At 42.3% G+C, this 20,351-nt stretch overlaps 1 protein-coding gene across 1 annotated transcript; it reads left to right on the forward strand.

The window, feature by feature from the left end:
- Positions 1–214: 214 nt before the first annotated feature.
- LOC121941635 (caskin-1-like) lies at positions 215–19,706 on the forward strand. Its single transcript, XM_042484461.1, has 12 exons — positions 215–218; positions 453–551; positions 659–843; positions 2,711–2,792; positions 4,718–4,785; positions 6,815–6,922; positions 7,429–7,530; positions 7,744–7,882; positions 8,836–9,638; positions 9,719–10,367; positions 12,543–13,140; positions 17,877–19,706. The coding sequence occupies exons 1-12, from the start codon at positions 215–217 to the stop codon at positions 17,971–17,973; spliced, it is 2,934 nt and encodes a 977-aa protein (XP_042340395.1). The 3' UTR covers positions 17,974–19,706.
- The last annotated feature ends 645 nt before the right edge of the window (positions 19,707–20,351 follow it).

Below are 20,351 nucleotides of genomic sequence, written 5' to 3' on the forward strand. Positions count from 1 at the left end.
GCCATTATTCGCTAATTAATATAAAATTCTCTCTAATTGGTGTTTTATAAAGTCATTGTGTTTTGATCAGTTCTTGTCCGCACAATATTTGTTAATATTGTGCTGACAACTTTATGATGAATCTTCCTAAGAAAACTGTGGAGTTTCACGTCTCAAAATCATTAACCTTTAGAGGCGGTGCATCCACTATGAATAATGATGTATTTATGAATGTATGGGTGAGTGAGTGTATCTTTGTGAGTGTTTGCTGGTGTTCACTAAAGATTTAAACACATTTATATATGAAAATATGTTGCACACATTATCATTTTGGTCTTTGGGGCTGTTGGTTATTTGCTGCACTTTTGGTTATGAGAACTAAGTAGAATAGTCACAGTAGGGTATGTGTGTGTGTGTGTGTGTGTGTGTGTGTGCGCATGTGTGTGTGTGCGTGTGTGTTTTGTGTGTGATAGGTTCACGGACTGCAGAGCTGAGTCCTCAAGGCTCACCGACTTTGGGACACCAGAGCAGCACCTCTGAGGACATCTGGGTGCTGCGCAAACCTCTGGCAGGTAAGCTCACAAAGTGTATTTTTAGGTATCAGTGTTAGACTTTATATTTGAAGAATGTTCTCTAATACTGCCCCTTGCTCCTGCAATGTGTGTGTTTGTATGTCAAGGTGGCGAGCGCAGTGGCAGTGTGGGCAGCCTCGGCAGTGTTCGGTCATCCAGCAGCTTGCAGAGCTCTGGAAATACACATGTTCTGACCACCCCTGCACCCAGTCCACACCCGGCCCCCACACCAGGAGTCAACACACATGGCCTTAACGCTCCAGGCCTGCATGCGCAAGCTGAAGGAGTGAAGGTAAGACACTCGTTGTCTTTATGAGAGTGCATGTGTTTGCACGTGTTAACATCACACTGCTGCTGGATCTTTACAAAAGAGCAAGCATGTCATTTCTGGGAAATGGCAAAACATTTTCAGGAAAGAAACACGTGTAGTTACTAGGTTAACCACAAGTCTGTTTCCTGCACAGTTTGTTCCTCTGCTAGAGATGACAGAGTCGCTTTTTTTCTACAACAGTAGATCAGGTGCTTAAGATGTTGGCCTCCTGATTTGCACCTTTTATCTGGTGAAATAAAGCCTTCAGTGTTCAACATTTCTGCCTCAACAAACTGTAACACCTAAATTCTTGTGTATCTATCCCTGAATATCTTTTGGCACCTCACCTCCTCTCATTTGTGCTAGATTCGTTTTGTTATATTGCGTAACCATCTTTGAAAATTACACGTAAATGTAAGCACAGGCATATGAACAGTGTCTATTGGTGGAATGATAAAATTGTCCCATTATCATATTTAAGTGCCCCATGAAGTCATACTTTAACAGAGGCATGCATGTATCACACGTTGTATTTGAGCACAAGTATTATATGTATATTTACAGTAAAGTTATACAATTTAGGATTTAAAAAAAAAAAAAACAGTGTATAGACTCAAACAGAAGTAATCCCTCTCAGCCATCACTTACAACCCTAAAGAAGTGTTTGGTGCTGTATTTTTCTGCAGAGACTCTTGATATATTTTCTGTTTATAAAAGCTTTATAAAAAAGGTAGGGAGCAGGTGCCAGACTGTAAACAGCAGGTATCCAAGAGACACAGCGCAGAAAAAAACGCAAATGTAGTGAGGCAAAACGCCAAAGGAGAGTGCATATGGGGTTGGTTTTTACTTTCACTGGTGAGCATGTTTTCAAACAGTAGTTTTAAACTGGACCCAAGAGCAGGACCACAAGACAGGGGAAAAAGGGGTAAAAAGGAGTTTATTGTAGAGTTTTTGTAGGTGGATGAAGCAGCAGACTGAAGTGAGGCTGAGACTGGTGGTGAGAGGCTGGAGTTGAAGTAGCTGAGGTGTGGGTGAAGCTGGGAGGCCTTGTGGCTTATGGCTCTGAGGGAGCTGTGGCTTACGGCAGAGGTGGTGCGAGGCTGGGTGGCGTGTTGCTGAGGCACATAACACTGGCGAATCACACTGTAAAAATGTCCACTGTAAACAAAACTGGAGATGAGGCAACACTATGAAGAGCTGAAACAATCTGGCAGCATGAAAGAGAGAGAGCAGGGTTTTAAGCTGCAGTTGATGAGTGTGGAATGAGCAACAGGCATGCATGCAGAGCCCCAGCACCAGGAAGCCACGCCCACGCTCTGAAAGCACTCAGAAACACAGCTGCAGAAAACACAGCAAAAAAAAAATCCTGAAAATGATCTAAAAACACACAAAATCCATATCTTTGCAGAAGTGTCTTCATTGCACTTTATTGCGCATGCATAATGTTGATTTCTTTTGTGTTCTCTCATTTTATCATCTGTGATGTAGCTCTCCAGGCCTGCTCTCTAACACCTTTAGCTCATTCTAAATTTAACCTCATCACTGGATATAACTAGTCTATTTTTAAGAAGTGCCTTAAAAATACTGAATTAGCCAAACTGGATGGTGTTCCCATGTTATGCTGGAGGGGCATCATCTATTTTAAGTATTTATTCTGGGATTCCTGCTGCACCTGTGTTGGTAAACTGCAGGAGGAGGAGGGTCACCATCTGACTGTTCTATGTGCACTTAGTCCGCTGAGCTGAGTCACAAGGCACCTCTGGGATTTGAATGATTATGCTTGAGTAAATGTTTCATTTTGTGTGCGTGCGTGCGTGCGTGCGTGTGTATTTGTGTGTTTGTGTTTTAGCTCCTGGCCACCGTGCTGTCCCAGTCAGTAAAAGCCAAGGAGCATCTCTTGGAGCAGTCACAGTCTGTTGAGCAGTCGGCGAGTAAGAGCACACAAACTCACACAAACGCAACATAAAAGCTTTGGCTTTACTTTAAGTAATAATCTGTGACATTTTTCATTTAATTCAAACATCTGTTTTTTTCTCTGCTAATTTATCAAACTGTGGCAATTCAAACAGATTCAACAAAGTCTGACCTCACTCACTGCCTAATAAAAATTGTATACCACTGATGCAGTGATTCAAAATAAGCATTCTGTCTGAAGTAAAGTGATAACAATTTTAAAAGATCAAGGTGGTGTTCACCATGATACTAGTGCCTTAGGGCTCATTTTGATCGCTGTTTTTATGAATCTTTCTCTTTTTTTTTAAATTCCTTTTTTGTCATCCTGGCTCTCTAAAGACCACCTGTCTGTTTATATCAGACACAAACAGTAATTCCTGCCCCCGTCCTTGAATAATAGTAATTTAAGATATTATTTATTTACAAAAGCTGCTCTGAAATGCTGTTCTAAACAGCCAAGGACAGGTCACTCCGTCTCTGGAGTATTCCCTTTGGTTCTCAGGAATTTGTTTTTCACTTTAGCTGTTCATAATAAGCAGAATAAAAAGTAATGTGTAATTAGCCCGAGCAGCAGTTGCCACCACAGATGAAGAGACAGATTGCAGAAATCCAAATGCTACACTGTAATATCCAAAGAAGAAAACATGGAAAGAAAGAGGCAACTACAGAAGGATAACACCAGCCTTTGAAGGACAAGCACTCAACATACATAAAAAAATATTTTTTTAAATCAGAAGATGATGCCTTAAAATTGATGTTAAAATGGGCATTCTTCAAATTTAGACTGGCAAGTTTTGTTATCATTTATTAACCATGGCCTTCTGTGTATTATATAATTTCATTAATAATTATATTGGCTCGGGGCCCACATGTAACCTGTTTAACTTAATTCCTGACACGACATTTACAAGCTGTAAACAGCTGCACTTTTCATTGTTTGAATATTTGCTTGAGGCTATGAAAGTTGGTACTTTTAAAGTTGTTTATAAAACATGTTTAAGTATTTAAATACACATACAATATAAAAAATAGGCATTTACATGGTATCTCAGATATTACTTTTAGATTTGGGCAACGTGCTGTAGTTGTAGTCGATGTATTAATCTCAGTTTGAAAGAAGCATATAAATTAGCATATTTTATTCTGCTGTCATTCCACTGGTTTAAGTGATATGTGGGAAGTGTAGTGCTAAAACACCCACAGAGCCAGCCAGCCCGACACACTCTTGCCAAAATTATTATGAAGGACTACACAGGCGATCCGGCTTGATTTAATTTCTCCTCTGCTTCTCATCTTCAAAGACCGCTCTTGATCACTCGATAACACAATTTCTTGGCTTTGCAACAAGGTAACATTTCGATTTCCTGGTTCATTGACATGTTAATAATTTATAAGAACAGAGTTGTGGTCAAAATTGATTTAAGAGGATGAGGAGGTCATAAAAAGCTGTTAATTTCATAGATAATTAACTAGAAGTAACTGCAAACACTTAAACTTGTAATTTCATAAAAAAAACAACCCTTAAGCATCTTCTATTTTCAATGATCAAGGAAGTGTAGTACTTATTTTCACTTTCACCATAATTTGTAAATGACTACATGTTTCTATTTAATCAGTTACAAATAAACTATGCTCTGATAAACTATTAAGAAACTCCAGGGCCCTGAAATGAAAGCACTGCCCAGACAAGCACTTATTAGATTTAAAGTGCATTTATAAAAATTAAAAGAACATTTTACTAATAGAATTGCACTTTGTATGTGGAATAGTGTTAAATGTGTTGTAATTAACCAAATATAAAAGAATGAAATTACACAATTGTCCTTTACTGCTAAAAGTAATATATTTTATTCTTTTCCCTCTTGTTTCTCTCCCTTGTCTCACCTTTCACCTCCCCCACAAGGCTCCTCCAGTTGCACTGTTCACGAACAGCGGTCGTTTGAGCGGAAAGCAGAGGAGGATGATGGGAAAGTGAGTTCTTGGATGGCAGATTGGTTCACTCTGGAGCCACCTCTTTCTGTTCTTTCTGTTTCCTCTCAACCAGTGCTTTGGTTTGAGAGAAGGATATCTACCAGGGTGGGCTCAGTGGTCATTGTGAGGTGTGTGCCAGGGTGGTTGTGTTGCACCTGAACAGATGACACCCTGAGGATGGGCATGCAAGTGTGTCACCATGGAGACAGGCAGAGTGACAGACACATCGAGGAGTCAGTTGCTGTCTTGCCTTCTGTCCCTCCACCCACTCCCTATCCTCACACCACACTGAGACACCAGGCACCCACATGCTGCCGCTCTGCTCTAGAACCTGCCAGCAGCATTGTGTGTTCTGTGCAGCTAAGGGTTAAATTCTGTGTGTGCTCTGGAAGGAAGCAGAACCAAGCTTTCACCGGTTGCCAGGCAACAGTGGTGTTCAGTCATTGAAGTGAGAGCAGGAGTGTTTTCTTATTGGTTGATCTCATCCAATATACTTTGACACTAAATCCATTCACAAAATATAACATGGATGTCAGTGGCTTAAAGAAAATCTCTAATGATTTAGAGAGATTGATTTTTAATTTTATTACTAAAGACCCTTAAGTGATCTTACTGCATATTTTAGCTGCAGTGTGTTTGAAACTGTGTTTTTGAATATATAGGCAGAGTTGTGCATTTATGTTAGTGTTGTGCTGTGCACCTTGGTTATTGTTCCATAATCTAAAGACAACTTCATAATTTAAGCAGCGCTCTATTATGAATTCCAGAACAGGCACCCATGCCTTGCTATTAAATACTTACTTGGTTTGGGTGTAGAATGGGATCTAATTTTAGAATTACAATGGAAGTTTCTATGCTTTTTTCTAGAACAACATTCTCCCCTGTAGTCTAGAGCAGACTGCTATGTTGTGTTCTAGAACAGTGTTCTCCCCTCTGCTCTATAGCGGACGGGTAGGTTGTGTTTTTCACTAGTTTTCTCTCCTGCGTTTGAGAGCAGCCTGTTATGTTGTGCTCTGAAACAGTCTCCTTTCATGTTTTCCAGAGGACTGCTATGTTGTGTTCAACTATACACCTCTCTCTTGTGTTCTAGACAAGGCTGATGTGTTGTCTTCTATAACAGGCTTCTCCCCTGGGTTCTGGAGTAGGGTGCTGTGTAGTACTCTATAGACTTCTTCCTGTATTTTAGGCTGCTATGTTGTGTTCTAGAACAGTTTTCTCCCCTGAGTTCTAGAGCTGGCTGCTATGTTGTGTTCTTAAACAGTCTTGTTCCTTTTTTTCTAGAGGGCTGCTGTGTTGTTATCAACCATATACTTCTCTCCTGTGTTCTAGACCAGGCTGATGCATTGTTTTCCAGAACAGTCTTCTCCTGTTTGCTCTAGAGTTTGCTGCTGTGTTGTGTTCGATAGTCTTCTTTCCTAAATTCTAGGCTGCTATTTTGTGTTCTAAAACAGTCGCCTCCCCTGTGTTCTAGAGCAGGGTGCTATGTTGTGCTATATAGACTTCTCTCCTCTCTTCTGGGCTGCTATGTTGTGTTCTAGTTTTTTCCCCTGTGTTCTAAAGCAGGCTGCTGTACTGTGCTCTTTAGACTTCTCTTCTATGTTCTAGGCTTGGTTGTGTTCTAGAACAGTCTTCTCCTATGTGTTCTAGAGCTACGTTTGTGTTCTCCAATGGTTTTCTCCCATGGGTTCTGAAGCAGGCTGCTAAATGTGTTCTATAGCCCTCTCCCCTGTGTTGTAGAGCAGGCTGGTATGTTTTGTTCTACAAGAATCTTCTCCCCTTGTTCTATGTTGTGTTCTAGAAGTCCTCTCCCCTGTGTTCTGGAGAAGGTTGCTATGTTGTGTTCTAGAACATTCTTCTCTCCAGTGTTCTAGAGCAGGCTGCTATGTTGTGTTCCACAATAGTATTCTCTCCTGTGTTCTAGGGCAGGCTACCATGCTGTGTTCTAGAACAGGCCTGTGTTCCGTGCTCTAGAAGAACCCTGTGGACTCTTCTAGAAGCAGGCAGTAGTGTTCTGTGTTCTGTGTTCTAGAAGCAGGCAGTAGTGGCGTGGCTGGGTGAGTTTCAGCTGCAGTTCTACACCACCCACTTCCTCACCGCGGGATATGATCTAGACACCATTAGCCGCATGACCCCTGAGGTAAGGTCATGACCCCTGACCCCCTCACGCCCGCCCCTTGTCTGTCAAGGCTCCGCCCAGCACAGCTCTCAAATCAGCTCCCCACTGACGTGGATGATGTCATCATGACCCTCCTGTCTCTGTCACCTGACCCCCGGTGTGAGTCCTGAGCCTCAACCAGTCACTTCTCATACTCTGTCTGCTTCATTTGCATACCTGTGTTCACACATGGCCGTGCGTTCCAGTCTGTGCTGTAAACGCTACCCTGTGTTTGTCCTTGACTGTGTTTATAGTGCTAGTGCGTATGTGTGTGTTTGTGTGTATTGAAGCGGACACAGTGGTATGACGTAAACCCCCTAAGGGCAGGGGACACTCATCAGAGATTATCCAAAGCAAAATATTCCTGAGGGCATATCACACACAGCTCATGTACAAATGTCAAACGCACGCATACAATTGTTTACATTAAAGAGAAAAAAAACACCTACAGTAGTTCCTGATGTGACTAAGTGTGCTTTGCATTGAAGGACCTGACGGCAATTGGGGTCATGAAGCCAGGACATCGAAAGAAGTTAACATCAGAGATCAGCAAGCTGCCCTCCACAGACTGGCTGCCAGACCACAAGCCTGTAAGGCTCTCACATGTTCTACACAAGCAAGAAAAGGGGGGAGATGTTGAGTTTTGGCAGCTACACGAACACAATCATCTACTGTATATTCACACGTGTAGCTGTTTCTAGACTGTTAAGAAACTCGTTTTTCAGACACAAACTGTATCTTGTAGTCTGTGCAGAGTCTTTTTACACTGTACCCACGTTTGTGTGTCCTTGTGTGTGTTTTAGGCCAATCTGGCTGACTGGCTGTCTCACCTGGGTCTGAGTCAATATTACCAGGTTCTGGTGCAGAACGGGTATGAAAACATTGACTTTATCTCTGACATCAGCCTTGAAGATCTGCAAGAGATTGGCATTACTAAGCTTGGTAAGACACAGCTACAAAGCAAGAAGAGATAGAGAGCCTTGATGTATGATTGTCAAAACTCATGAATAAAATGCATCAGTCGTAACCTCGTCCCACTTGTTACCAAAGGTTTTGTATTGGTCTACATCACATACAATAATGAAATGCCATAGAGGGTCTGTTGTATCTGGAATTTTCTGACTGAATTGATTCATCCAGCAAACATTCATTTTGCAGATTTAACATTCATAGTACAAAATGAAACAAATGAAATGTACACATAATAATGAAACCGACAAATAAGATTTCTAAAACTAAACATAGTGCGAAATGTGACTTGATCTTGCTCTGTATTTCATTGTGACTACTTCACAAAATGATAAAATACAGTTAAAGGCCTCTGCAATATATATTTTAATATAAAACTGTTATCCAGCTACTTGTCAAATCACATTTTTAAAAATTATGTTTGTGTTAGATACAATGATTATGCCTACTAGTCCATTATGGTATGCCATGAAAGATTTTCAGTTTTGGTTAATTGACCTGTACTTGTATAGCACCTTTTTAGTCCACCAAAAAGGCTTTTACACAACGTGTCAAATTCACCAGTTCATACAGATATTTACACACTGGTGGCTGAGGCTACTGTACAAGGTGCCACCTGTTACTCAGTAACCATTCTTACGCATTCACACACCTATTGAACAGCAACTGGAAGCAATTTGGGGTTCAGTATCTTGCCAAAGGATACTTTGACATGCTGACTGGTGGGAGTCATACGCTGATCTTCTAATTAGTGGATAAACCGCTCTTCCCCCAGCGCCAGAGCCGCCCCCCTTTTACAGCAAATTTAGGGTTTTTGCAAAGTAGATAATAACCACAACTTTGGAAGTCTAAATGTGTTTTTATTGTATTTCTACCTCACAAAAATGGTTCCTCTATTCCTCTCCCTGACTCCTGCCTCCCCTCAGGCCATCAGAAGAAGTTGATGTTGGGGGTGAAGAGACTAAAGGAGCTGCAGAGAGGAGAAAGTAGCTCTGAGCCTCCTCAGAGCTCTTCAACACCTCCACCCAGCCCAGGAGGCAGCACCAGCTCAGAGCCCCAGCGGGAGGTGAGGAAGCAGAGGGAGGGCGCCCCCAGCCCCCTGGCCAAACCTCGCCCAGGTCTCACACATTCACAGACTCCTCCCCACACACCGACACAAACCCCACCACAAACTCCCCCTCACGGCCGGACCCAGCAGGCCTCCCCCAGGGCTCGGCCACGCCCCTCAACCCAGATGGCGACAATAGATGCATCAGTACCGCTGCTCCGCCTGCCCTGTGAGGAGGAAGAGCGACGGAGAACTCACAGTCTAATTGGCTCAGAATCAGACTCTAGATACGCCACTGTGTGCCGCAGCAGCTCCGCACGTACTGCCCCGAATGATGTCACTGTTAACCGCAGCCAATCGTCTGTCACCCTCCGTCCCCGTCGGAAAGGTCGACCCCCGACACCACCTAAACGGTCCTGTTCTTCCATCACGGGGGCTGATGGGGAGGGAGAGGGACAGGTGGAGGGGCTACTAGGGCTGCCAACCTATCGAGAGCGGCGAGCCAGCGACTGCGGCAGCCTGAGAGCAGCTTTAAGAGCCCAGGAGTCAGCAGGCCTGGAGAGATCAGAAGGGGCTTCTGGGAGTGTTCGCAGCCTCGCCGCCATGCTGGAAACGTCCATGGTGGGTGGAGCCAAAACCCTGCCAAGGAATCTGGGGGGAGGCAGCACCAACTACCTACAGGTATGTGTTTGGACAATGACAATTAGATTTTTGAAATGTTTATCAGCAATATTCATGTGTGACAATCATGTAACCTGCAGGTGAGTCCGCCTGTACTTCGTCGGCAGGCAGGTGCAGGAGGTCTTGGATCTGAGGATGATGATGTCTTGAGTCGCCGCAGGACCATCAGCGGACCAGAAGGCCTCCCTGGTGATCAGATTGACCTCTTACCTCGGCAGCCAGCCCAGCAACGTCCAGAACCCCGACCCCGCTCCACCGTGGTCTCCTCAACATCAGAGATCACAGACGGCACAGCGACACTCCGACGAAGGCCACGTCCTCTGGCGACAGACTCTGAAGCACCTGCAGCCGTGGACGCCAATGCTGTTACCGGCTCTGACACCATACGCAGGAGGCAACGCACATCCGAGCATCCAGAAAGTGTCACTCAAAGCAATAACCAATTGGACTCTCCCAGCAGTCAAACAGATAGCAACCGGAAAAACGGAGGCGAGCCGCAGCAGAATGGGGGCGTGGTCCTGAGGCGGCGGCCGGTGTCCGAGGTCACTGATAGGACAGAGGCCAACAGAGAGAGCTGTGAGTGGATGGAGGCTAGGAAGTCTCTGAAGCCGCCGGTCTCACCCAAACCATCCACAGTCACCCTGAGGAAGACACAAGCCGACCCCCCGACTCCGACTCGCAGGGTCCCCATACCCGGGCCTGATAACGCCGAGACGGCGCAGAGCCCTGGTGAGATATACACATTTGTTCATTGTTGAATCACTTTTCAAATATGCAGATTGGATGCGTTTCTTTTTCCTGTTTTGTAGCATGGTAAAGTAATTTTTTTTGTGTTTTGGACTGCTGGTCACACAAACACAATATACAACTCACAACACCTGGAGCATTTGTGATGGCAATATAAACCTACAGTACTGTTATTGAAGTGTTACAGGACCTGAAAAATATTGTAGATTTAGGAACTGACTTCAAAAATGCTAGGAAAGAAGCTTGGGAAAAACAATATTTATAATTATCATAATAATCATAATAATTTTAAATTATGTTGCATTTTTGATTTATTATTTTTTTAAAGTTTTGTTATTATTTTGTTTTATTAACAAACTTTTGGGAAATTTTTTTGTACTTTTTTCTAATTTCTTGCTAATTTTCAGGTTGTTTCTCATTTCGTTGCTCATTGCCAGCCTTCCCACAATTTTGAAGAAATTTAGCCAATTTGCTCAGGTTTTAAAGGGTCAATATTTTCATTTAAAGACGGTGTGAAATTGTATAGTCACAATGATATGATCATTTTGTGTTATTGTTCTGAATATTTCTGTAGCCAAAATGGGTTATTCTGAGCGAGATGAAACAGAAAAAAATAGAAAACATCAGTGTACTGCCTCCGCAACATTGACAAACACTGCGTGGTAATAGATCAACCTGGTCTCACTCCCAACTCGTCAAATACTGAGACTTAGTCAGTGGCCCTTGGCAACAGATACTGTGACACCCTTCAGCACCTGAATGAGATGCACCAGACAGCGGCATTTTTTGACGATCAAAGCAACTGCTGTAGTATAAAGAGTGAGAAAGTCTGCATAGATCGCTGTTCGTTTTTCATGTGATACCAAAAGTCAGCTGAGTTATTTTAATAACGTCGTGTGTTGTGGCATATGTCACATGACGTTTCTTTAGTAATAGACACTTATCTTGAGCCAAATCATGATGTTTTTTTCTAAATGTAATCAGACTTTTGTTGCCTAAATTAAAGGAAATTAACCTAAAAACAAACCCTAACCTAAGACATTGTATGCATTTTATGTGCAGAAAGTTTATTTTTAAAAGACACATTGCATTTAACAAGTGTAAATTAACGTGCCGCTCCTGAACACCCAAAACTAATATGAAAGGGGTCATGCCAGATTTTGACATGTAAGCCTATTGATTAACCTCTCATTCCCACTAGCTAACACCTGCTAACATTTGGCTTTTTGATGCAATGGGAATGCACATGATCGGGATTCACACACGGGTCAAATGACTCTGCAGGAGACATGGGTTTTTATCACCTCCAGCTCCAATCTGCATTGATGGCAACACAACATCTGGGTGAACGCACTAATTTCAGCTCCTTACCTGGCTAAATGCAATGATGCGCCATCATTAATTACAGTCCGTCTCCTCCCAAGCAGCAACACTGATCCAAATACATCTGCACCAAGTTTGAAAGACAGACTGAATAAGTAAGAGATATGTAAATAGAAGAAACCACTGAAAAGTTTTTCAAATCCTCTGTTCCTGCTGCTGTCAACTGTTAGCCTGTTCTCCTGCCTGTCTGTGACGTCGCACGGACACACCAACAAAACAACCCACAAACACAAAAGCTAACAGAAAGGTAGACTCCTGCGCCATTTACTGGCAGTGGGAATGCAGTATATAGTGGGTTAAACCATGTGAAAAACCTGCGTGCATGCGCTAAATTTAGTGGGAAAGCAATATAAGCGTCAGTATTTGACAAGCTGGGGTTGAGAATGTGTTAAAAAGGTTAGAAAAAGTAATAATAAAGAGCTTTCTTTAAGATTTTATTTATCATTGACAGAAGATGTATCTGGCACCAGTCTCCTGCACAAATTTGTGTTTCCTAGAATAGCAACGGTATGACTCAACCTCCCTCTGATTGACTAGTACTCGCTGCCTGAGTTGGTGGCATTGGTTTGGTTTAGGCAAGAGGAGTGGGATTGAGTCGGGTTAGGGTGAGACTTTCATGTTAAGTCAGTCGGAGGCAAAGTAGGGTAATAGGGTATTGCCTTCACCATCCTATAAGTGCAAACTGTGGTTCTCTACAGGTCCTTTACTGTATATGTGTGAGTTTATCAGCTCATATGAGAACTGACATCTTTCTCTCTGCCTCTCTCGGACCAGAGCCGAAGCGGGTTCCTCCTCCTGTATCCCCGAAACCTCGTGGACCTCCAACGGCACCTAAACCAGGCAAAGCAATAGTAGCTTCGGCTGCCATGAGCCCGAGTCCTGCTGCTACCAGCCCAGCTGCAGCCAGCCCCACCCCGGCCCCCAAACCCTCCTCTCCTCTCCCGTCCTCTGTCGCCCCTCTCCCAGCTCCTGACACCCCCTCTGCTCCCTCCCTCTCTCCAGGGCTCCCTCTTACTTCCCCCTCACCGGCCCAGAGTCCCTCCACTCCGTCTCCACACCCTGTCAAACCTCCCCGCTCCTCCATCGCCGGCCTCTCCATCGACCTGCTGGGACCACGGGAGGTGGAGGAGGAAGAGGAGAGGAGAAGAGAGGAAGAGGAGAGAAAGAGAGAGAAGGAGCAAAGGAGGCAAAAGGAACAGCAGGAGGAGGAGAGAAAGAGAGCAGAGAATGATAATCTGAAGGAACTGGAGGGTCAAGGAGAGGAAGTAGAGCAGGAGGAGGTGCAGCATCGTTTGGAGGAGACCAGCGCCTCCTTAGCTGCAGCCGTGCAGGCTGTAGAACATAAAATGAAAGAAGAGGATGCACAAAATGAGTAAGTATTTATGAAGTTAATCATCACAGAATGTACCATTTCTGTCCAGTAGCAATCTCTCAGGAGCACTGGTTGTCCTTCAATGTGGATGATGAGAGGATCAGAGCAAACTGAGAGGACTTTAGTCCTACTAAAAATGGGGGGAAACAGCTAGCCTGACTTTCTCAAAAATAAAAAACAGCCAACACCTGAGAAACTCTCTAATGAACACATTGTATCTTGAATCCGTGCCTCACAGTGGTGACAAATACCTTTCTTTCCCACTGAAATTATGGCATGTATGGAAAGGAGACACCTATAATAGAAGACATGGTCTTTCCAAAAGAGCTGAACTTTCACACAAAGCCAGGTGGCAATCTGACCAGCAAATGGACTCAACTTAGCATGTCCACCCAGGTATCATATTCACATTAGATTCAGACAACTTTATTTATCCCAGAAGGGCAATTTCAGTTTTACATCTACCCAGACCAAACACAAACTGACAGACAAGAACAAGCAGCACTCAGCAGTTTTAGTACATCAGAGACATCAATACATAGGCAAAGACACACACTGGCACCTCATGTAGTCCCGTGCATACTGACTCACACAAGGACCGGGCAGAATAAATTGAAGAAATGTAAAAAATTCCATGCTTCAATACATAAGTTAGTAAAAATAAATAAGACTTTCTAAGGCATTGCATTACACATCACTCAAATGCATTCATAGAATGTATGTATGGGCTTGCCAGCCATGCGAATAAACCAGAAACAGTAATAAACCAACTATGTGGTTGCAAAATAAAACCATCTAAAAAGACTACTGTTGGGGCGACTTCTAGCTCTCTAGGTAGAGTGTGCGACCCATATAGAGTTATAAGTTCTTCTCAGCGGCCTGGGTTCGATTCCTGTGGCCTTTTGCTGCATGTCACCCCCCCTCTCTTCCATACTTCCTTTCTATCTGTGCTGTCGTATCAATAAAGGCAAAAAATGCCAAAATTAACATCTAAAAAAAAAGGACTACTGTCAACATTTAGCAGCCTGATAGCAGAAGGAATAAAAGACTTAGAATACTGATTTGTTTTTCATAAGGGGTGCTTTGTAGCGCCGGCCTGAGGGCATTAAAGTTAATTCACCTGATAAAAAATGATTGGATTGATTGATAATTCCTTTTGCTTTCTGGGCTACATATTTCTCCCAAAAGGCTGTCTTTAACGATACTGTTTAGACTGTTCCTGTCCCTCACAGACAACCCGTTAAACCAACAGATAAAGGAAAAAGTTAAAAGCATTTAGATAAATGATTGATTAAAAAAAATGCTTAAAATGGTGTTGCAGACTTTAAAGTGGTAAAGTTTCCGCAGTAGGTGCATATTTTGTTGTCCACGTCTGATGATCGACTCGGTGTTTGAATCAAACTTAAGTAAATCTGTATCTATATCTAAGTCCATAAGCATGGCCTTAATAAACATGCCAACCTGCATTTCGCTGTGTATATTGTTTGAATAGACAGTGTGACAAATGAAAAAGCAGAAATGAAAACGAGAAACTGTGGTGTCTCATATTGTACGTACATTTCGTAAGGAATTACAGCTGTGTTTCAGTGACCATGACAAAAGACCTCCTCCAAAACCTGTGCTCACCGACCATATCCAGCAATAATTATCTTATCTCAGCCTCAGAGAGAAAGCGAATAATCATATTTTCTGAAATGTTGAACCATCCCTTCAAGGAGAGGAGCCAATTATAACTCCCGGGAAACATTAAATGAGTTTAAAGGCAGCTGGAGCCAAAGTTTACACTCTGAGGAGGCCTGATAAAACATTCAGCGATTTAAATCACTTTCATTCATATTTTAATTCTGGGTCAGTGGTTCAGTGTTTTGTCCCCGTTTGAAATGATAAACTCTTCCTCCTAAATTTGCCTCTGGCTGGCATCTGTGCCATAGCAACAGTTGCTAAGGCTGTTGTGTACTGTAGTATTTAAAGCCTAACGTCAAAACAAACAGACGGAAACAAGGTCGGGGTATTTTTAACCGATTGCCATGACGTAAACTTGGTTGATTTGGCAAAACCCTTTGTTTCCTTGGTAACAGCAAGTGCATTTTAATACTATAGCAAACAGGGAGGAGGAAGAGAAACTGGTGTGTCTGTTTAATGCATTACCACACACATACATTTGCTTCAAAATAAAAGCAGCAAACAGCAACTTAATACAGACATGGTGTGGGCAGAGTGAACATTAAGAAGTGAAGCTTTTATGATTTAGATCAAACTGCACTGTATTACATGCTGTGAATCCCTTATTGTCATCGGTAATCTGAAACTGTGTGGAAATGGCATACTCCACCATTACCAATAAAACTATCTATAGACCTTAATGTGAATAAAGTTGAAGGTCCAGTGTGTGGAGTTTAGGGGCATCTATTGTCAGGAATGGTATACAAGATTCATGACTATGTTTTCAATTGGTTAAAATCACCTGAAATACACTGAACAAAATTTTCAACACAATACTTTTGTTTTTGCTCCCATTTTTCAAAGGTGTAACCCTTTAAAACCTCTGAAATAAGTAAAAAAAGTTACAGGAAAATTACCTGGAAAAAAGCAGAAAGGAGAAAAGCAAAAAAAAAAATGAATGGACAGAAAAAAATCAAATCAAATTTTGATATATCATTATAAGAACTATAAATATATTTTTCTGGACATTTTCCTTTTTTTTGGATTATATCTAAGAATCTACCCACCGCTCATTTTTCTGTCACCTTTTACTTTTTTTTGTCCATTTCTTGCCAAGTCGCTTTTTGTTTTTTTCCCACGTTTTCAAAAGAAAACTTTTTTAGGTTTCATAGGTTTAAATGCTTGTGAAAGGCGTCGATTCAGGTTCTAAAGGGTTAAGTTACAGATCTAAGACTTTTTTTCATGCACACAATAGATACATTTCTCTCAGTTTTGTTAAAATCAGTGTTAGTGATGTCACTGCAGCACAACCTCAGTCAACCTGATACTATTTCTCCCTATAAACACTAGTCTAGGGTTTCCAGGGCCTGGCTGCCTGTACATATATTTACAGAGAATGAGTGTTCGGCTCCCGGGCTAAAAGTGAGAGATTTGGGCCTGCCGGTCAGCTCACTCTCCGTAATTCAACATTGCTTCACTTTAGCACTCAGTTGACGGTTCATTTGTAGACATTAAAACACGCCAACAATAACGGAAACAAAACTTCATGAGGAAAGGAGGAAACTCTACCGTCTGTCTTCCTCACGGCAGAAAACATCTCTTCTTAGCTGGAGCTCCACACCTGGTCTGACTTGTCTCTCAATTACTTCTGCCCAACCCTTCTCAGACACACAGGCTCTACCCCTGAGTGAGTCCAACCTACGCAGCCTGACAATCATGCATGACAGCCAAATAAGTACTGTGTTTTTTAATATCCATACTACTATACTATATAGTATGCAAGAAAAGATTTAGTATGTCCCAGTACATAGTATTTCAGATGCAGTATGGCAAAAATACCAGGATGTTCAAATACATTCGGACAGATTTTGCATTATGCAAGCCAGCATACTTTTCTGGCTATTCTGACCCACAATCTTCTGCTCAGCGGCAGATGGGTCACATCAACTGAACCACAAAAAAAAAGATACCTGATGAACATTCAGTTCAAGGGGCAGCAGCTCCAGTGGACACTCCTGCAGCCAGCAGGCCAATGGCACGCTCCCTCAAAACCTGTGACATCCAAACTGCACAGTTTAGAGTGGCCTTTAATTGTGGCCTTCCCAGGACATACCGGTGTAGTAATGATGCTGTTTAATGAACATCTTGATATGCAACACCTGTCAGGTGGATGGATTATGTTGAATAAGGTGAAATGCTCACTGATATTGCTTTTAACATGCCCATAAACATTTCAAATACAAAAAATAAGAAAGTAAAGGCAGAGGGCAGAGTCTCTGCTGAAAACTACACCGCCACACCCAGTTGGTCATAATTGATGATTGAGAGGAATTACTTCTGTATGAGTCATTGTTTTTTATGAAACTCTTATGCAGTATAACATCAAAAATATCATATAATGCTAACTTACCATGAGGAGAAAATACCTCTGAAACCAGCTAACACCCTTCACTTCACATCTTTAATCATCTGAAACATCATTTTTCTTGTGCATTCAGATGCCTTTCACAAGCTTTTAAACTTCGAAGCAGTAAGCAGTTTGGTTTTATTTCTTTTGAAGACATGGGGGAAAAGACACATAGAAATTTGGAAAGAAATCTTCTGCAAAAGTCAAGGAATTTGTAAAAGGTTAGAAAAGAGAAAGGTAGAGGGATTATTAACAAATATTTTTTGAAGGATAGGAAGGTTTTTTGAAACTATAGGTCTATTATGCCTATTATCTATATCTATCTATTCTAATTATTTATTTAAAAATATGTCAGAGAAAGAATACATATTTTATTATTATTTAAAAATGTTTGCACTTTTTTCCCAGGTAATTTTCTTGTTGTTTTTTGTTTGTTTTTTTCTTTATGTTTTGGAGTATTTTCCAGGTAATTTTCTTGTAACTTTTTTGCAATTATTTCTAATTTTGGGTGATTTCTTGTTAAGTTGCTCATTGCCCTTCTCCATGTTTTTGAATGAAAACAAGCTTATTTGCTCAGGTTTCAAAGGGTTAATCTACTGGTGTGACAGCACTGTGCCTCTGCCTCATTATCAGCTAAACTCTTCCTTTTTTGCTGTCCAAATCCCAGCTCTCTTTCCAGCAAGAAGTCCACAGTCTCCATCTTGGACGACATCGGCAGCATGTTTGACGACTTGGCAGACCAACTGGATGCAATGCTCGACTGATCTCCTGCCCGCGTCTCATCTCCATCAAGCCCTTTCCCCTCTCCTCCCATCATGTGTAGGTGTTTCAAGAAAACTCTCCCAAGGCTCAATGCTGGCGCTCTGAGAGTGTGTGTGCGCGCGTGTGTTTGAGCGTATGTCCCTCCTGCGTGAGCGCTTCTCATGTAGCCTTGTACAGTAATACCGAGGAGGGAGTCCTCTTCGTCTGGCACAGTAGCTCTAGTCCGCCTCCCGTTGTGAGGAGGCCGCTCCCACACAACCTCTGACCTCTGCAGCCCAGCGAGTCGCCGCCGACGCCTAGCCTCAGATGGCTGTGTGGACCCAGAAGCACAATCATTTTCCTCGTCCTTTTATCTCTACAGACTCTGACAGAGACGCTAACTCAGTCAGATAGGGAGGCAGACAGATAAGCATATTGCTTGCAAAAAAAAAAGCACATAAACTGACTGACAGACAGGCAGATAGATAGATAGACAAGATGCATACAGATGAGATACCAGAGAGCGTTTTTAAAAGCACACGGAAAGACAGGCCGCTTTCTGAGTCTGTCCCGCTCCTGCGATGTCAAACGGATGCATTTTTCCAGATGAATCGTAGCCTCTATTTCTCTTCGGTATGAGTGGAGGATTGTGGTTTAGCCGGACTTCCTGACTTGTGTGTTGTCTCTCTTCATGTCGTTGTTGTTGCTGTTGTTGTTATCGTTGCCGTTGTTGTCGTTACGAGTGTGTGTAGTCCCTGCTGATGCTCATGTCAATGTCCTCCCACTCGTACAGTAGTTATTCTAATGAATCAGAGCGACGATATAGATGTGTGTCCATGACTTTTTGAGACACTCGCACATACACACACAAACACACACACACACATACAATGGTTTTAAGCTCGCTGGTGTTCTGCTTTGTTGGTGTTTCACTCCGTCTATGGAGTTCTGCTTGGAGATGAATCTACACACACACACACACATTTACATGCAAAGACACATATATACAAGCACACTCATGCGGTGTATCCCCTTGTCCTGCTGCAGTGAACAGTGTTTTTAAAAGATAATCCTATATTTCAATGCTTTATATAGTACATCCAGTATACATACATAGAGTTTATAATATACCTGGGTATTTGAGCTGTTAGAGCTCCCTCTAGTGTTGGTTAGTGAAACTGCCTCTAATCTGCCCCACTTCCATCTTGTCTCCCCCCTTTATATCTCCCTCTGTGTCCGTTTTGTTAACTCTGCATCTCTCTGTGCCTTGGTAGTGCTCTCTCACATGTTCATTTTTGTCTCTTTTCTTTGTTTTCCGCTCAAACGTGTTTAATGGTTTTCTGCTTCCTTACAACCCCTCCGCTCCTTGTGTGTCTGTGATGTCAAAAGTAGCTTCTAGGTTGAGTTGTGAGTCCTATACGATCCCCTAAAATCAATCAGTAAGCTGTAATAAATTGGCTCTGCTCCTCCTCGGCTCCCCAGTTTTCAGTGTCCCTCCCCTCCCCCCATGTAGGCCAGACAGTGGATCAACCACCAGTGTACATCCCAACGAAGAGTCCACTTGTATTTTTATGCTCTTTGAAAACAAAGATATATTTGAGAGACAGATGGTTCTATGTGAATAACAATAATAATAATAATAATAATGATGATGATAATTATAGACATTGAATTGAGGTGAGCTGATTGAGCCTGTACATTTATGGTTGAGTTCTGGATGTGTTGTGACGGCTGTTGTGCCATGGTTGGGTTTAGGTTGTGTTTCTGCTGTGACGATGCATTCCTGTACAGCTGTGATCAGAATAAATGTATAAATTAAACCTGACTCTCAAAGTGTGGTTCTTTTAGGCGTTGTTTGCTAAGAAATTGTAATGTTGGGACAAGCGTGTGTTTGTCTCACTCCTTCTTACACAGACCCGAACCCGCTGGAATGATTTTGCTGAGCCTTATGAAGCCCAAAAGTAACTGCTAGGCCAATTGAGCTGTGTCCTCCTCTTGGCAGAGAAAGGGCTTGAACCTGCGTATAGCTGCTTGTGGCTTTATTTATATATTTATTTTTAAAGACAATGTTTTTCAGTGACTGCATTATTTGTGTCCTTTACTGTTAGACAGTTCGACTGTGATGGGATATAAAATCCATCATCTTTGACTTCCTGTACTCTATCACTCTGTGTGAATCCACATAAACATGTACCCCGGTGTACTACTTTACAAAATAACATGTAGGCTTTAGTACAATAGTGTGTTGCCTGTTTGTTCACAAGTAAAAACATCAATGTACCTCACAGTTATTTATAAACTGTCATTTGCAGATTCTCATTTTGTTATCATCTGTACCCACCAATGTTGAGAAGTATGATCATTTTTAAAAGTAATAATAAAAAGAACTCATTACATCTTC

Source organism: Plectropomus leopardus, chromosome 4 (assembly GCF_008729295.1).
Source record: "Plectropomus leopardus isolate mb chromosome 4, YSFRI_Pleo_2.0, whole genome shotgun sequence".
NCBI lineage: Eukaryota > Metazoa > Chordata > Actinopteri > Perciformes > Serranidae > Plectropomus > Plectropomus leopardus.